This window comes from Python bivittatus, unplaced genomic scaffold (assembly GCF_059951505.1).
Source record: "Python bivittatus isolate LINGU-HERP-01145 unplaced genomic scaffold, Pbiv_v1 ctg000840_np1212, whole genome shotgun sequence".
NCBI lineage: Eukaryota > Metazoa > Chordata > Lepidosauria > Squamata > Pythonidae > Python > Python bivittatus.
The window spans coordinates 32,888,326-32,906,284 of NW_028277113.1; the positions used below are offsets into that span (position 1 = coordinate 32,888,326).

The window sequence follows — 17,959 nt, forward strand, 5'->3', positions numbered from 1 at the left end:
GTTAAGGCTTTCACATAATGCCTTGTAATAATATAGAGAAGATGTAGACTAGGTAAACAACCTTACCTGTGCCACATGCAACATTTCCTGCTAGTGGTAAGGAATAATACCAGTCAATTTTGGGACATTCTGGCCAGTATGACATAGTGCAACCAAAGTCCAGTTTGATCCCAACCATGCTCATGCTATTTATAAAAGCTAAGAACCCTAATCTAGAAACTACATGACAAATCAACACACTTTTGCCTGCTTCCCACCAACCAGAAGGTCTATACAGAGTACTGACACACACTCAGAATATAGAAGTGAAAGAGAGCATTCACTGTTTGTTAGTCTTTTCAGTCCCAATTTATTCTCTTGAAATTTAGATGTAATATAAATAAATTCAGTAAATCAAAATAAATACATATTGTTTACAATGCAATAAAATATAAATTCTATCCTGATTATAAAAACAAAACAAAACCTCACCTAAAACGATCACTGAGAATGCAATGCAGTCTATGTCCTGATACAGCCAGGAATGTACTTTGTCAGCCTACACAGGCTTAGTTGCAGTTGGCAGGCTTAGCCTAAAATGAAGCTGTTATTAGCAACACAAAATTCCTGAAATAATTTAAGTGGGCATTACCCATGCCATCCAATGGCTACCTAATGACTTTTCATTTCAATTTACAATATATGCTATAAGTGTTCTATGTTTCATAATGGTGTATTTTTCAGCGCTTATGTGAAATAAGAGAGAATTAGAACAATGCATTACTGTTTTTTAATTTATACAAACTATTAAAATCTCAAGAAGAAATCCATTTTGAAATAGTAGAATGAGGCCTAGTATGAAAGTGAATTGTGGTGAATTTGCAATAAATCAATTGTCTAATTAGATTATTATGAATTCCAGTTGGTGGTCAGTTCATTTTTGCATATCCCATCCTGTTGAACGTAACCTTTCCTTAACTTTATTTCATTTCATGGCAACTTCTGCAATACAAATTGTATATGGAAATTGTGCAGTCATTGTTAAGGCCAATGGCAAATACAACAGAGTTGCTGACAATAACAGTATTAGTGAATAATACAGCATGTCACAACATAATTTCAGTATTTCTCATACTTGAACACCTTTCACATCTTGCAATATTTCTTCAGAAAAAAGCTATCTACAAGCTTTGACTGTAAACATATATTTCTGATGAGAAAATTATACTGAGTAATAGAGAATATAATTCTCCAGAAAGCTTACAAAGCACAGAAGCAATAGCAATTGTATCTACACATATAAAGTGGAGTTCATAAGCACACTGATGACGATCCAAGCATACGTATGTGTGTATATGTATGTGTGTGCATGCATATACATATGAAATTACAACACAGCATGCAACACTTTTTGTGAGATGGGCAGTATCTAATTTTGAAATGCAAATAAATAAATAAATAAAAAACAAACACGTGGAAACTAGATATATATATAGAAACAATATGAGTGTAAATTTTGCAGAACATCTCCCATGTGTTAATTGTAGAGGACTGTGAAACATGACTTCTCATTGACGTTTCAAGCATGTTGTTATCATGCTTGTAGGTAAGACATATCTCTAACACATACTGTACTTGAACACATTTTTATTACATGGAATAAACTACAGGAACTATGGATGACTAGGAATAACTTAGAACTTAAAATAAGTATCTTACCTTCTGGCCCTGTTGTAGCTGGAGAGACTATTGCCTACCCAATACAACATGCACAGTAACTAGAACAATGGATAAATTAAGAGACAGATAATATGGTCTACTATTTTGAAAAAGGGATTCTTTCTAAGGTACCAGGAAAGAGAATGGAGACAAGACCTTGGGATTGAATTCCAAAAATCATTTATTAAAACAAGAACTATATTGTTTCACTACAAAGAAAGTGTGCATGTGCTCTGTGTGCAGAAGCTGCTTTGGTTATCTAAAGTAAGGTGTCATAGTAATTCTACTCCATCACTTAGAAACAAGACCACACTACTTTCACTGCAAAACACCCTTAAAAGCTCCATATATTCCTAGAAACTAATACATACATAAATCTTCAGTGAGCATCTCAGGAATGATTATTATATTCTGAAAGACATGTTCTAATCAAAGCAATGACTGGTTAGAATTGTCTTAATTTAATAAATTGGATTATAAAATGGATTTTTTTGATTAAGGTTAAAATACATATATTATTTTTGGTAGCTCTTAATAGACTTTTCCTGATTAGGATTGAATGATTAATTTTTATACTTTGATTATTGATAAGGGTTGAGTTATGAGAAGATTTTTTTTTTAAAATACCAGAGAAGGTATTAAGTTACTGAAATTGTTTATATTTGTCAGGAGGGGGGGGGATCATCTTTTATATATTCTCTTTTTCTTTTCTTTTTTCTTTTTCTCTTTCTACCTCTTTGCACTTCTTTTTCTTTACTTTTTATATTTTCTCTTCTTTGTATTAGTCTTTTAAGTTTATATTTGTAAACTCTAGGAAAATTATTATTAAGAAAAGAGTTGCCTTGATTTAAAAAATAGTTCAACAGATAATTAACTTCAGATTTATTTGTTGCTAGGCTTATTTTATAGTTCAAGTTAGTGTAATTTATGTTCCTGCTTCATCATTGCAATGCATGTTACTTTGGCTTTCTTCACAAAACTGTGTTTTAAAATTCTACTTTTAAAGTAACAATATGATTGCTAAAATATATTATAAGGGGAAAACTATCTTTGATATAGTGCAGATCAGAGTAACCAGCTGCAAAATAAATCTCTCTCTCTCTCTTGTGGTTTACAATTTAAGATTTTTGTGGTGGCAAAATTAAAATAATAGGCTCTAGCATAAGAAGTAAGAAGTAAGTAACTAAGTATTTATATGAATAAGTATAATATTTACTTATATATAAGTAAGTTACTTATTATATTTAAGTAAGTAAGCATTTATATAAATGCATATCAACAGTGTGTCAGGTTTCAGCAACAATAATGTAACTTCCAAAGGTAATACATTAGCTGAGGGACCGCCTCTCTCCGATTACATCAGCCCATCCCATTAGATCTGGCAGGGAAGGTACATGTTCCATCGGCCAGGGACTTGCATTTGATGGGTCCCAGGAGGTGGGCCTTCTCTGCCATGGCTCCCTCCCTGTAAACATTCCCCCCCTGAAGTGAGGCTCACCCCTTCCCTGCTGTTTAGGAAGTCGCTCATGACCAGGTTATGTCATCAGGCCTGGGGGTCTTTGGGAACTGGAGACATTTTTAGATGGCTCCACTGTAATTGATATTCTGGTCTCTCCACGGGGTTTATATATTTTTAAAATCTAAATTTTTTTAAATTGTTGATAATGTTTTCATTTTAATAATCACTTTTTATCTTTTTATAATGATTGTTTTTTTTCCATTTTTTATTTTATTTAATTGTTGCATGCCACCCAGAGTTGCTTTGTGTAAGATGGGCGGCTATATAAATGTGACATATAAATAAATAAAATAATACATACTTTTGCTATTATAGATAATGGAACTTTACACATTGTACAATATCTAATACAGTGCATATCTATAGAAAAACAAATGTAAGTTAATCACTGTATAGCTTTCTTGTCTGACTCTGTGGATATATATGTGTGAACACTTGCATTTCAATGCATATTTGCAATAAGAATATTTAATATTTGAAAACTGAACCTAATATTGGACATATAAAATTGATCCCAGCACTACTGATAAAGGCAATAAAAAGAAAGCATGCAGAGCCAGTTCTAGTTTTTAAGAAATGTTGGACAAAACTCGCTATACTAGGGTGTAAATATTTAAAATACTTAGAATAACTACAATTCAAATTTAAACAAATAATAATTTATCTTCACACTTTACGGAAGCAAAAATTAGACTTTGAATAAGTAGGACAGAATGAGTATTATTGCTTTTGAACTTTTGTGTTGGAGAAGACCCTGAGAATACCACGGATAGTCAAGAAAATAACAAACGGATCACAGAACAAATCAATTCTCACTTGAAGCACAATGACCAAGCATAAATTACAGTGGAACCTCGAGTTACGAATTTAATCCATCCCGTGACTCTGGTTGCAACTCGAATTGGTCGCAACACGAGGCAAATTTTCCCATAAGGTTCAATGTAGTTACTGTTAATCCGTTCCGGTGTCCACAGACCATGCGTCAGGGGTGGAAAAACGGCCACGGACCACGCGGCAGGGGCGGAAAAACGGCCACGGACCACGCGGCAGGGCAGAAAAACGGCTGCGGACCACGTGGAACGGGCAGAAAAATGGTTGCGGACCACATGGAACGGGTGGAAAATGGCCGCGGACCACGCGGCAGGGCAGAAAAACGGCTGCGGACCACGTGGAACGGGCAGAAAAATGGTTGCGGACCACGTGGAACGGGAGGGAAAATGGCCGCGGATCCAGTTCGTAACTCAAGGTGGTTCGCAACACGAGGTAAATTTTTGGGGCCGGAGCTGGTCGTATCTTGAAAAATTCGTAAGGAGGGGCATTCGTAACTAGAGGTACCACTGTATTCTATTTTGGACACATTGTGCAAAGATCTAGTTCTCTAAGAAGTCTATAATGCTTGGAAAGGTGGTAGGAAAGAGAAAAAGAGGACATCCAGCAGCAAGGTGGATGGACTCGACTATAGTGGCAATGGGTGCACCATTAGAAGACTTGAAGGACCAGGTTGGAGACAAATCATTCTGGATAAGATCCACTATGTGGTCGCTAAGAGTCAGCATTGATTTGATGGCACATAATCAATCAGTCAATAAAATGTTCATATTCCATGTCTCCCTAATTAAATGTACCCTAAATGCTACCCTAACTTATACGAAGTTTCAAAGATGACAAGTGGCAAAACTGATCATTCATTAACCTCTAAAAATAATTTTAACACATTAAAATCTCATTCTCTAGCAGAAAACTGAAGCTTCCTGAGTGACAGATGTACAAGATTTTTTTTCCAAAATAAACTTATTAAATTAAGTTATGAAAACCATGGTTTACAAATTCCAGTGGCAGGATTCACATGTCCTATGTTCATTTGAATAATTAGTGGCTTTTACATTAATGGAAGATATGATGCTATATCCACTTGAATCCATTTTTAGAAATCAAACTTTCCTTCTTTTCTGCAAGCGATTCAAGCACATTTAATCAATGTATAGTAAGTGACATTGTTAAAATAAATGGAAGGCAGCTGGTCAAAAGTTTAACCAAACAAGCTGATCAAAAAGACAGTGCCAGATGTTTCCCATAAGTTCTGCATATGAAGGCACCAGGGAAATCAGCAGGGCACCAATGCTAAAGAAGCCAGAGAAGTTCAACCACAACATGAAATTCTATCAAGACTATAAATACTGCATTCTTTAGTGAGTGCCTCAAAGAGTCAGTCTGTAAAGTGTACAGAAAAAAAAGTGAATCACCATTATCTGGTTTAATTATAAGCATTACCTCCTTCATAGTTTAATAAAAGTTTATAATAAAAAAAATGAATGGCTTTCAAAATTCTTGTTAAAAAGTGGCTTTTACATCCCATTCTTAAAAAAAACACATTTACCATTTCCCCAAGCCAAACAAAATACAGGTAGTCCCCGGTTTAAGAATGAGTTTCATTCCCAAGGTCTGTTCTTAAATCAAATTTGTATGTAAGCCGGAACAGTATTATTGTATAACATCATATAAGTAGTATTGTGTAATGAACTCGAACCATTTGTAACTCAAATTTTGCTACAATAGGCTCCGTTCTTAACTATGGGTCATCTGTGACCCGGGCATTCTTAACCTGTACTGACATTTCATATTTTTCTATCTTATTATCTATTTTTTTCCAAATTCTATAGCGTCTTAAAACAATATATAATAATAAAAAAAAATCTATATCTAACTTTAGGATACTTTTAAAAGGTACACTTGAAATCATTCCATTCCTGTCCACTGAGAAGTTTATGGTGTAATGAACTCAACATCAAGAACAATTTAGATTGTTTACACTGTACCTCAGCAGAAGGAACTTGACATCATTTGTATATCAACTGGAATTGTAGAACTATTCCAGTCTTAAGCTGCTGGAAAATCAGCCAAGGAACCTTTTGTTTCCTTGATGGGTTTTCTCCATATTAATATTTGTCAAGGAAAAATATAGGATTGGTTGTTCATGAAACAGTACACCATGAACTTCTTGCATTTTAACATAGTCTTGAAATGTGTTTGGAACGCTTTTTCCTAAAGGTCAAAATAGACATCATTATTTAAAATGATCAGTTAATGATGCCTGAAGCATCATTCCAGTATTGTATCTCATTATTTCACCTATCTGAAAAGGGTGAGCCAGAACGCAGTTGTCTGTTGTTTTAAACCAGTAGTAAACATTTGCCTGTTACTATTCCTTAACTGGGCTGCTCATTTTGCTACCTGTTTCAATGAATTATTACAGATGAGTTTAAGCAGAGAAAACTTCCAGAATTCTTATATGCCAAAGTTTTCCTGTGACACCCAAATCAGGAAGCTGTGATTTAAGCACTTCTTGGTTTGTAAACTTGGTTTACAGGGAATACTTAAATCATAGTTATGGAAAAGCTGCAATTTAACAAACTAGCAAATTTCTTCTATAGCTAGTCAACCAAATGGTAGATGGAAGATAATGTGAATATATTTCTGGGTTAAATGTGTATATATCCTTGTGTTTGTGTGAATACACAAACACACACACACACCTATCACATTATTCACTTTTGGGATAAGCAACATTATACAGAGTGCAGAAAGGAGTAAGAAATAGCCAAAACCATTAAAGGCATGAGGTAAAAAAAAAAAAAAAAGGAAACATCTAAAACTAGTTTACATCAACAATATTCCTCTCTACAGCCTTCATCCTTCAAAATGACCCTTGCTTCTTCCACTTCCATATACTGTTTCATATATTACCTTTTATTCTTTAAATTTCTTATCCCTCTTTTTATTAAGGCTTTTTCACTTTATAAAACACTTTTTTTTCTAAATGACCGAACGTGCAATAAACTGTCCTTCTTACAAGCATACATACGTTTCTTAATGATCCCAATGTAAAGAGTGAGCATTCAATGTCATTGCTCATTTTCATCCAATATACTAGTACTGTAGTACCATGGCTGTTTTGTCTCAACTGAGACATTATGAGTCTAATTTTTATCTCTGTGCAAGAAAATTTTGGAAATATGTAAAGAAATACATTTTAATGAGGAACACATGTTTCATAGTACATGCCACTTTGTAGAACAATGAATTAATTAAGATTGGTAGATACACTGATTTTCTTTCTGTAAATAGAAATATATCACACGTTAGGGCAAAACACGTATTAGGGAATAACCTCCAATGAGACATAGATGACTCATTTAAAGTTAAATTAATATCCTCAATTACAGTAAAAAAGAAAGTTTGCCAAAATCTTGTGTTTATGAGGAACAATACAATATAAAGAAGACAGCAATGAATTATGCACCCAGTCCTGTTTATAATTTATGAAACAATCCAATTACATTGTTTGTGAATCAAAAGAAAGATTTCAATAATAAGAATTACAGGTAGTCCTCCTTTAATGCCTGTTTGTTTACCAATGGTTCAAAGTTATGACAGCCTTGGGAAAAGTGCTTTACCACCTGTACTCACACATGACCATTGCAAATCATCGCACCATCCCCTGCAGTCACATGATTGCGATCTGTGACCATTTTTATGATGGTCATTAAGCAAATCACCACAGTCATTAAGTGAATTATATGGTTGTTAAGCAAATTCCAGCAAAAACATCCATTATAGAAGCTGGAGTCACTTAATGACGTAATTCACCTAACAACAACGTGATTCGCTAAACAGCCATCATAAAAATGGTCGTAAAATCGGGCCAGTCGTGGTGACCTGCTCAATGACCACCCTGCTTAATGATAAATTTTTGGGGGTCTATTGTGGTTGTTAAGCGAGGACTACTTATACTATTATTTTCACATTCATATTGATTTTTCTGCATTTCTAATATTTAAGAATTACTTTCCATCGAAATTTGCATTAGGTTTATGAATTGTTAATCACTTTATTTTATTTCCACAATGATACTGATGCATTAGCAATCCATAATTCCTATTTGATTTATGAGGTTTCTTCAGAGCATTATGCAACTATGATTTGCTAGTTTTTAATGCATACTTTTTTTCATATATTTAAAAATCAATGCATATAATACACAGCACAAATGAAATAAAAGGTAATATTTCCTTCCTCCAGATACCAGTATGTGCCCACATAATTACACTTCAGGCATATGTTCTATCATTATTTTTCATAATGGTACTCTTGTAGTTCTCATGTCATGGCTATGGTTACATAACTTTATGTGCTTTATTTAATCACACTTTATGTTGTATTTTTACTATTATTTAACACCTAAGGAAGATTTGCATGGCAAGCAATTTATAAATATTAAAAATAAATAAGTCAATTCGGAAAGCAGAGGAAAAATAGCTGTATTATTCCCATCCCATATAGCTAAAATGGCTGGACTTCCATTTTAGTAACACAGAGTTAATGCTTTATTTTAGGATCCTGTGATGCTACTTTTCCTCTGAAAACTGCTAACCTTACAATTCATTCATATAGCCAAAGTAGTATTCTATGAGAGACCGAAGAATGCCAAATCTTAAATCAAAAATATTTAGAAGAACCTATAAAACAGTAGCTGTGGGTATTCTACTTGGCATCCAATACCTTAGGTTCCCAAAGAAAACAATGTCTTTATAGACCAGAATAGTTAATAAATATCAGTTTTATGAAGCATATTTTTTTATTATTATTCCTTAAATGCGTCATACAAATGCAACATAAAGAACATGAAATTAAACTCTATATTAAGATCTGCCCAGGTTTTAAGATTTGTTGGAGCAGGGTACTTTTCTCTCTTTATATGAACTGTTATCAATACAGTTGATAACTATCAATGTAGAATGCAAGTGATGGACTTATTCACCATGGCTTCTAATTTACAAAATGTCCTCCTCCCAAAGCCATGCTGGGGCCAATATTGGTTTCATTTCATCACAAATGAACACCGGGGCTGGATAACTATAGTTCAGTCTTAATTTACCCCTAATTTATACTGGATTTTGGTATCTACTGTATATTCTGATAGTACTTGTGATGGAAGGCATGAGCAAGGAGGATCCTGGAATGGAGCTTCAGGATTACAGGGAGGGGGAGAGGCATTCCAAGCATCCCCTCAGCCCCCGGCCGGAGTGTGTGAAAGTTAAGAGAAGGAGACTGGCTAAGGGGTTCAGGTTTATAGTTGCTGTTGTTGGGGGTTAGAGTTAGTCTGGCGAGATTCTCTCTAATAGGTGTAAACTAATAAAGTAACTGAACTGTTCCTGGATTTGTCTCGCTGTGGTTCTTGGGCTGAACCTGACAACAATCTCACCAGACTCCTACTCCCATCGAGAGGGAGGAATTTTTAAGCATGGCAACGGATCCCCAGGGGACTAATTTGACACCACAGCTTTCAGCGGCGGCTTTGCTACAACATCAACAAATAGATGCACAAATTAATAATTTACAGCCGCAATGGGTCAAGTAGCACAACAGCTTGGACAAGTTGGCCAGCAAGTTCCAGCTCCACTGCCGGTGTTGTTGCGTTCTCCTGGAAGCATGCCTGAGAAGTATGGAGGTAAGGTGGAATAGATGAGAATCTTCCTGGCCCAGTGCGAGTTATTCATGGATGGCAGGCCGGCGGAGTTTCCTACGGACCACATGAAGGAGTCCTTCATACTGAGTTTATTGAAGGGAGCTGCTGCTAAATGGACGACCCCCTTAATAGAGGCAGGCGATCCAGCGTTCAACAACTATCAGAATTTCGTTGGCACCTTTAGGAGGCATTTTAGGGATCCAATACGGAGACTAACTGTTTGTCGGGACATTTGCAAGCTCAAGCAGGGCGGCAAACCGGTAAGGTTGTATATTGTGGATTTCAAGTTGCTGATGGGGGATGTCGAGTGGAATGATACAGCTCTCACTGACCAATTTTGGGAGGGGTTGGACCCTGAGTTTCGGTGTGAGCTGATAAAGCAAGGCATTCCAAATTCTCTGGATGATCTCTGTCAGCTCTGTATAGTAACTGATGCCAGACTGGAGGACTTAAAACAGTATTTGCCTTCCAATCCCCTTGGTGCCTTGCAGTCTCTACTGGCAGTTCTCTCTCCTCATGTCACCACACCCAAGTTAGTGGAGGGGGAGCCGATGCAAATCGAAGCTGCTAGAAAGGCAGTTTTGGGGAGGAGAGGTAAAGGAGGAGAGATCTGAACCTCTGTTTTTACTGCGGAGCCCCAGGGCATATGGTGAAAGCATGCCCGGCGAGGAACGTGCCGGCGGGGACTAAGCGCATATAGCAAACCTCTGCCAAGCATGTGGGTTCAGCCCAAGAACCACAGCAAGACAAATCCAGGAACAGTTCAGTTACTTTACTAGCTTACACCTATTAGACAGAATCTCACCAGACTAACTCTAATCCCCAACAATAGCAACTATAACCCTGAACCCCTTAGGGAAGAGCCAGTCTCCTTCTCTTAACTTTTACATACTCCAGCTGAGGGCTGAGGAGATGCTTGGAATGCATCTCCCCCTCCCTGTAACCTTGAAGCTCCATTCCAGGATCCTCCTCACTCATGCCTTCCATCACAGTACTGTTTTATTGCTTTACGGTTGTTCATGTTCTGCTTTTATTATTTACTAAAAGTTTCTGCACTTTGAAAATGATTTGGAGGAAGTGTTTCAAACCTCACATGAAGACACATCTCTTATACAGTAGTCCCCAGTTTAAGAACAAGTTCTGTTCCCAAGGTCTGTCCTTAAATTGAATTTGTATGTAATCCAGAACACTATTATTGTATAATATTGTATAAGTAGTACTATGTAATTAACTCGAGCCATTGTGTATTTAACTCGAATTTTGCTACAATAGATTCCATTCTTAACCATAGGTCATCTGTAACCCAGACATTTTTAACCTGGGGACTACCTGTAGTTCTTAAAGCTTCCATGTAAGCCTGAAAGATAAAACTGCTTGAAGAGGATGTGCTGCTTTAATGCTCTGACTAACTGAAGCAACCATGTTTTTTTCTGACTTGTGTGAGAGTCTGGGAAAAGTACACTTTAATGAATAGCAGATATGTGTTGTACCTCTATGAGATCTGAAGAACTTCTTTTGGAATAATTTTCAAAGAGTATACAGCCGTATTATTTATATCTTGTCTAAAATAAGGCAAGTTATTATTATTTTCATAGATATATACATAAATACATACTAGAAACATTAGAATAAGGAATGTAATACTAGCTGTACTCATTATGAAGAATGCAGGAGATCCTAGCCCATCCACGCAAGTGCTTTCTCCTACTATAGTGAGGTCAGAATGAACTGTTCAGAAGTCTTTGCTTCTGTTGACTAAATCATAATGTCTATGACTAAATCATAAATCACTAGCTTATGTCATCTATGGTTAATCTAAACTACCTTCAAAACCCATAGTTCTGAAACTGCTTTGTTTCAACAAATCATTGTTAAAATTAAGAGGTGATGCTGAACTTGGTGAAATGATATCTGGAAACCAAATTTACAGCTTCCTTAGAGGTTCAAAGAAGTTGAATAGAAAGAGAACACATGGTCCAGTTTCAAAGGAGTCTTTTGCTTCACCAACGTTTTGATCAAATTGCACCTTTCAAAACATGCTGACGAAAAAAAGTGCCTCTGGCCTCTAAATGGCAGAACAGCTACAGTTTTGCTAAAACAGAGAGAGAGAGAAAGAGAGATTTGCCATTTCTAGAAATGAGGTGGCCAATTAAGCCAATTTGACCCTTCTTCCACTCTTCTGATCAGGACACATTACCCCCATGGTGCAAAGCCCCTTAGTCCAACAGAGTGTGATGCCTCTGCTGCAGAAACAGCGTGCTTCACACAGGCTACTCTTTAGGCCTGTTGTGACGCACCATAGTTCATCATTAATTTCAGACATAGGCACTCTGTTGAAATGAAACTTTGGCTGTATAGATGAAAACCATCCTGCCATCTCAGTTGTAGAGAAGCTATTGACTGAATTTAAACTCTTTGTTTCTGTAGGTAATATCATACACTAATGAACACAATGAGACACATACTTAATTCAGTAAGTTTGGACATCAATATAAAATTGTTCCAGTGATTCCATATTAAAGTTTTTATCTGTGCAGCAAACACAAGCAAAAGAGCTCCAAGATTCTGTTATCAGATGATGATGATGATTATTCTTGTTATTGAAAACTTGATCCAGATTGCTGTCTGTTAATGAACCAAAAAATGAGCAACCACAGGAACCATGAATAAGAAAAAGAGTAAGATAATTAATATATTGGTATCTATTACAAAAGATTTGGAAAAGATTCACACATCTAGACTTTTGAAGCCTGACACCACCAGTTCATTTGTTTCATGCATTCTGCATTCCACTAGGGCAATGCTGAGGTAACATAACCTTGCACAGCATGTCTTGGAAACACAGATGGAGTTTCTGGCTGCCCATATGGCAATAACTAGCTACTGCAACCAGACAGCTGCAGGAAGTAGGCAACCTCACTAGGAGACCCATTCCAAACCCCAGTTGGTGTTCTGAATTTTGCAGGGACTTATGAAATGTGTTACTCATATTATCTCACATAGAGCCTCTGTTATAACATTTTACTTATACAAAGATTTCAGACTGTAACTCTTTGGGCATATTTCAGAAAGTTTAGAACTCTAGCAAATTTTTAATCTGTTTTGGGAAGTATGTAAACTGATTCTACTTAACTGGTACTTTAGGAGCAAAACCATACTTTTTAATTGGATCTAGAGTGTTCTTCACACAAATAGGAAGGGCTCCTTGCCTGTGAATCATTTTAAGAAGGGTAGAGGGGAGCATAGAGAGAAAGAACTGTCAGATTTAGCTTCTTTTCCTTCTTTTGCCTGGCTAATAATAATAATAATATTTAATTAAACAATAATTTAATTAAACAATAATTAAACAAGTGTGTGTTTTGATTATTTGGGATGCGAATCAAATAACAGTAAGCATTACATATGAAAATCAGATAGGGTAAAAAACAGAATAATGTGGTACGGTACATTTAAATTTAAACAAAAGGCTGAGCGAATGTCTTAAGCTGGCACAAAAAATTCATAAGGCTCAGTGCCAACCATAACTGAACAAAGAGGAAATTCCACTACTGAAGAGCTTGTACTGAGAATACCCTCTCTAGGGTTGCCTGATGAATGAGATCACTGGATCTTAATTGATTGGCAGGATAAAAAGAAAAGTATTCTATCAGAGTTCTCAAAGTTGTAGTCCCAAATGGTGTGGAAGACACTAGGTTGGAGAAGGTTTGTCTAATGTTTCTCTTCCTAAAGAGTCAACAACAGCAAAAAAAAAAAAAAAAAGATTCATGGGAATACAGGTAGTCGTCATTTAGTGACCACAGTTGGGACCAGCAGCTCCACTGCTAAGTGAAGCAATCACTAAGTGGAAAATCACATGACTGCAACTGTGCTTTCTAGCTTGAAACTGACAAGACTAATCAGTTTTACACCTTCTGTTTTTGTTTGCCTCCTAATGACTCCCTTACCCTTTGGAATGCGCACAGAAGGAATCAGTGTTTGTATTTACATTCACTGGAAAAGAAGGGATTACAAGAGAGTAAGCAGACACACAATGGGGAATACACATTGATAGCAATGCACTAGCGCCAGCAGCTGCTAGTGCACTCTGCAAACAGCCTGGGGTAGTCCCCATTCTGTGACTACTTACTTTCCAATCTCTCCGCTCTGTGGGGGGGTGGGGAACAGATGAGGCACAGGGGAGATTACCTATAGAAATCTTTTTTTCCTCCCCCCCCCAAAGTGGAGAGATTGGAGAGGAAGGGATTCTAAGAGTAAGCAGGCACAAAATGAGGAATGCACCAGGCAGTTTGCATAGCGCACTTGTGGCTGCCGGTGCCAGCGCTCTACTTTCAATCTGTATTGCCCATTGTGTGCCTGCTTACTCGTTTGTAATTCCTTCCTCTCCAATCTTGCCACTTTGCAAGGAGGGGGATAAAGAAAAACAATAGGTCAGGCACAGGACAACACATACTGACTGTAATGGCGATTACATGACTGAGGAATGCTGCCAAGGTCGTAAATTCAGGCATTGGTCATAGAGTTACTTTTTGAGGACTACTTGTACTAACTCCTGTCAGCTATAGGCAACACTTCTTTCTTTCTTGAGATCCAATGTTGAACTGGACCAGGGAGACACAGCTTGAAGTCCCTATTTGATCAGAGAATTCTCTAGCTGACTTTCAGTTGGTCTTTTTCTCTTAATTCAACCTATCTCACAGGGATAGCATGAAGATAAAATGAGAGATTGACCTTACATTACATCATCTTGTGCTCCTCAAAGGACAGGCAGAGATATACAAAATAAATAGTAATATTTAAATAGTTTATGTTTGGGCAGAGAGGGTGTATTTCTTATATGTAAGCACAGTACAAGAACTATTTCAATTTATAGCTCTGGATGCTCAATTTTTCCCTTCCGCAGTTATATCTACAAAGAGATCTGTAATCAAGGCCGGTATTACAAGATACACAACAATTGTATTTATTTTATTTACAAACTCTTCTCTTTGACCAACACAAGGGACTTAGATGCTTAAATGTATAAAATTCTCCTTCCTACGCCAAAAGTGGATTTCCCCCCTCAGTTGGATTTTTTTAAAGAGACTTAGTCTTTTCCCTCCTCTTCTTTTTTTTTTTTTCTCCTCTTGTTTTTTTTATTTTTTTTTTATTTTTGGCAAGAACAAAGATAAAGAATCCTTTGACTCAATGAAGGTTTATCAAGATAATAAACTATACGAGAAACACAATGCATAAAAAGATCTTTAAACTATTGAGGATGACTATAAAAAACTGGAAGAAGAGCTGCAGAAATTCCCGCAAAAAAAAAAAAAAAAAGGAAAAAAAAAAGATACTAAAGCTAAAATGGACTTAATTAAACATAAAACGGGATCAATGGAAAAGGAAGAAATAGTACAAGAAATCAGAAACATTAAACAGAATTATTGTGAGGCTTATAAACTGAGAATTAAAAGGGTTAATCAAGAATGGAGACATTATTGTGCTGCTCTTTCTTTTGCTGGTTTATTCATTTTAATATTATTTTCGAAGCAAGCAACGTCCACATTTCTAGAGCATAATACAATAACCCTAACTTTACCATCACAACTTTACAATTGTTACAAAGGCATCACTTGCAGAGGCCATCCAGACTCAGATTCCCAAGTGGAAGAAAGGTCAGCTTTACTGAGACTAAAGGTGTTGCTGGTGAAGATATGACCCTAAGTATTTCCTTTATCAGCAATTTTATCTGGGACAAATGCAAGGAATGCCTCCAAGATGCACACTAATACTGTATTGTGAAATTCCTTACCTTGCAGGGGAAGGGAGAAATGAAGTGGCCTCGTGTTGTGTGTGTGTGTGTGTGTGTGTAAAGAAGATCCTGTATCCTGTTTTTAGTCAACTAATTATTGGTGTTTGAAATACTGCTATCTCCCTTCCAGATGAGCCCAACTGGGCATTATAAATTACATCCAGACACATGTATTTATAAAATTAATAGGTGTAGAAAAATAAGACCCTTCGGCTGCCGTCCTATGTACTTTCTCTGGGCGCAACTCGCGTTCACCTAGTTCTGAACTGAGGAGAGAAGGAATAGTTCTGGTTGTTTGAAGGCGAGGGACGCCCCGTCTGCCCGCTGATTCCCTCGCTTAGGGAAACTGAGCGTCTTCTCAATAAGTGACCATTTCCCCGCTCCCTTCCGGTCCCGATCCCCTCATTACTTTTCAGGTTATCTCGAGGCTAATCTCGGTTAACAAACAAACTTGATCTGCAGCTCTCCGGAGACTTGAAACGGAGCCCTTCTGCCATTTGCGCCACCCTCACTTCCCCTCACGAGGGCACCACCAGAAGAACCGCGCATTCCTTCCGTTGGATGGGCTCCCTCGGGTCGTGCCTTCGAGCGGAACGGCGATAAAACCCGGCGCAACTAGCTCTCTACAGAAGTACGGCGGCGACGGGGGGAATTCCTCCGAAAGGGCCACTCAGAAATCCCCCGCAGCGGCAGCGTCCGCCAGGCAGCCAGCGAAGAGAGACGCGACCGCCAGACAAAAGCACGGAGCGCCGGGCAAGCGCTTTTCTACCGCTTTACCTGAGAGGAGACCGGCTTGAGACCGGGGGGCTCTCTGGAGCGAAGCTGTGCTCCACACTGCTCGGCAGCCGGGATGGAGTGTAAGAATGGTAGGCTGTCAGCACCACGCTGCCCGAATCCTTTATCTCCATTATCGGAAGCGCATGTCTTCTCACCGCCTGGCCTGCGGGAACCCTTTGGCCTCTCGGATCAAAGGACTCTGTCACGCCAGCCCAGGCATGGCCTTGCCCTTTAAGAGCCAGTTCCCTCGCTGCGGATCGCCGGGCAGGCGAGACAAGGCTCTTCCTCCTGCCAGAACATATTAATTAACATAGATTCCAAAACACCGCCCCCACGCCCGCCTCCCTCCAAGAAAGTCCCGCGTCTCTAGGAAACTAGAAACCAGAAGGAGTCCTGCGTGGCACCGAGGTCCAGGAACCAGCACTCCTCCGCCTCCCCTCCCCTGCATTTTGCTTCACTTTTCTAAAGTTTTCCAAGAAAATGCAAACTCAGGATTCTTCCTCCTTTTAAATGAATACCGTTTGTTATTGCTTGAAAGGGGGGAAAGACACAAAAGAAGTAAGAATAAAAAGACAAATTATAATATTTGTATTTCAGAAGGTCGGTTGTTAAATAAAGTGTTGACCACAGGAAACAATATTGCTCAGTCCTTTCACTGCATAGTTAAAGAGACAGTTCAGAAGCAGAGGACAGAGAACAAGTACATATCAGTCCAGGACTGTAAATCCAGGGTGGCACTGCCTTTCCATTTTAAAACAGTAATCTTTTTTTTTTGCTACACCACATTGTGGTAATTCCGTAGTTCTTCATATAAATTCCAAACCTGGGCTATTTGATTTAAAATCACATTCACGTTTTTTAAAACCACATTACTCTTTCCACAAATTATTAATAAACATGATATTAAACAAAAACAGGACAATCATGTGGCATGCTAATATCATATGTGCGGATGTCTCCTCCATAATTTTCCGTTTCCAGTCAAATCTTTTTCAACATTCTCTACTGAATTAATTTCATTTAGTATCACTGGAAACACACTTAATATTTTATCCACTGATTTGTTAATATGAGATATTCTAACGCTACCAAAGTTTTTACAAATAATCAATATCCAGTTTAGCAATACTCTTTAATTTTCTATGGAAAAAGTACTGTACACATTTCAATGTTAATAGTAATTCAGAATGTGTAGATATTTCTAATACATTTGGTCCAAATTGTAAAATGAACATGTGTTGTAATTAGATATTCTGCTATTTTACCATTTTTGCATCTGACATAACATAACTCAAGTGGTTTAAAAACTTGACTAGGAAGTTGATCTAAAATATCAATACATCTACTAACCCATGAATTAGGAAGAAATAAAAAATCTCTACAAATTTCAAACTTAAATCATCCAAAAGTGTAAATTTAACATATGAATATAGGCCAAATTTGTACTTCCATCCAGCAACATTTAAATATGCTGTAGAGCCTTTAATGCTGGAAATATTGGAGAATTCCAAGCAGCTGACCCTGGTCCGATTCCTGGCCAATGCAGATATCCTTTGAGAGACAGTTTGGTGTAATGGTTAGGGTGCTGGCCTAGAAACCAGGACACTATGAGTTCTAGGCCTCCCCTAGGCATGAAAGCCAGCTGAGTGGC

General features: G+C 37.4%; 1 protein-coding gene across 6 annotated transcripts in view; it reads right to left on the minus strand.

The window, feature by feature from the left end:
• ARHGAP28 (Rho GTPase activating protein 28) overlaps window positions 1-16,928 on the minus strand; it is an 88,850-nt gene extending 71,922 nt beyond the window's left edge. Inside the window, exon 1 of one of the 6 annotated variants that reach the window (XM_088131058.1) lies at window positions 16,309-16,928. In XM_088131058.1, coding sequence (XP_087987184.1) covers window positions 16,309-16,439 — 131 coding nt within the window. In that variant the 5' untranslated portion in view covers window positions 16,440-16,928. Of the gene's footprint in view, window positions 1-66; window positions 167-471; window positions 564-16,308 lie in introns of those variants that run through there. The other 5 variants (XM_088131060.1, XM_088131064.1, XM_088131066.1 and 2 more) reach the window with 5 other exon arrangements.
• Window positions 16,929-17,959: the final 1,031 nt, after the last annotated feature.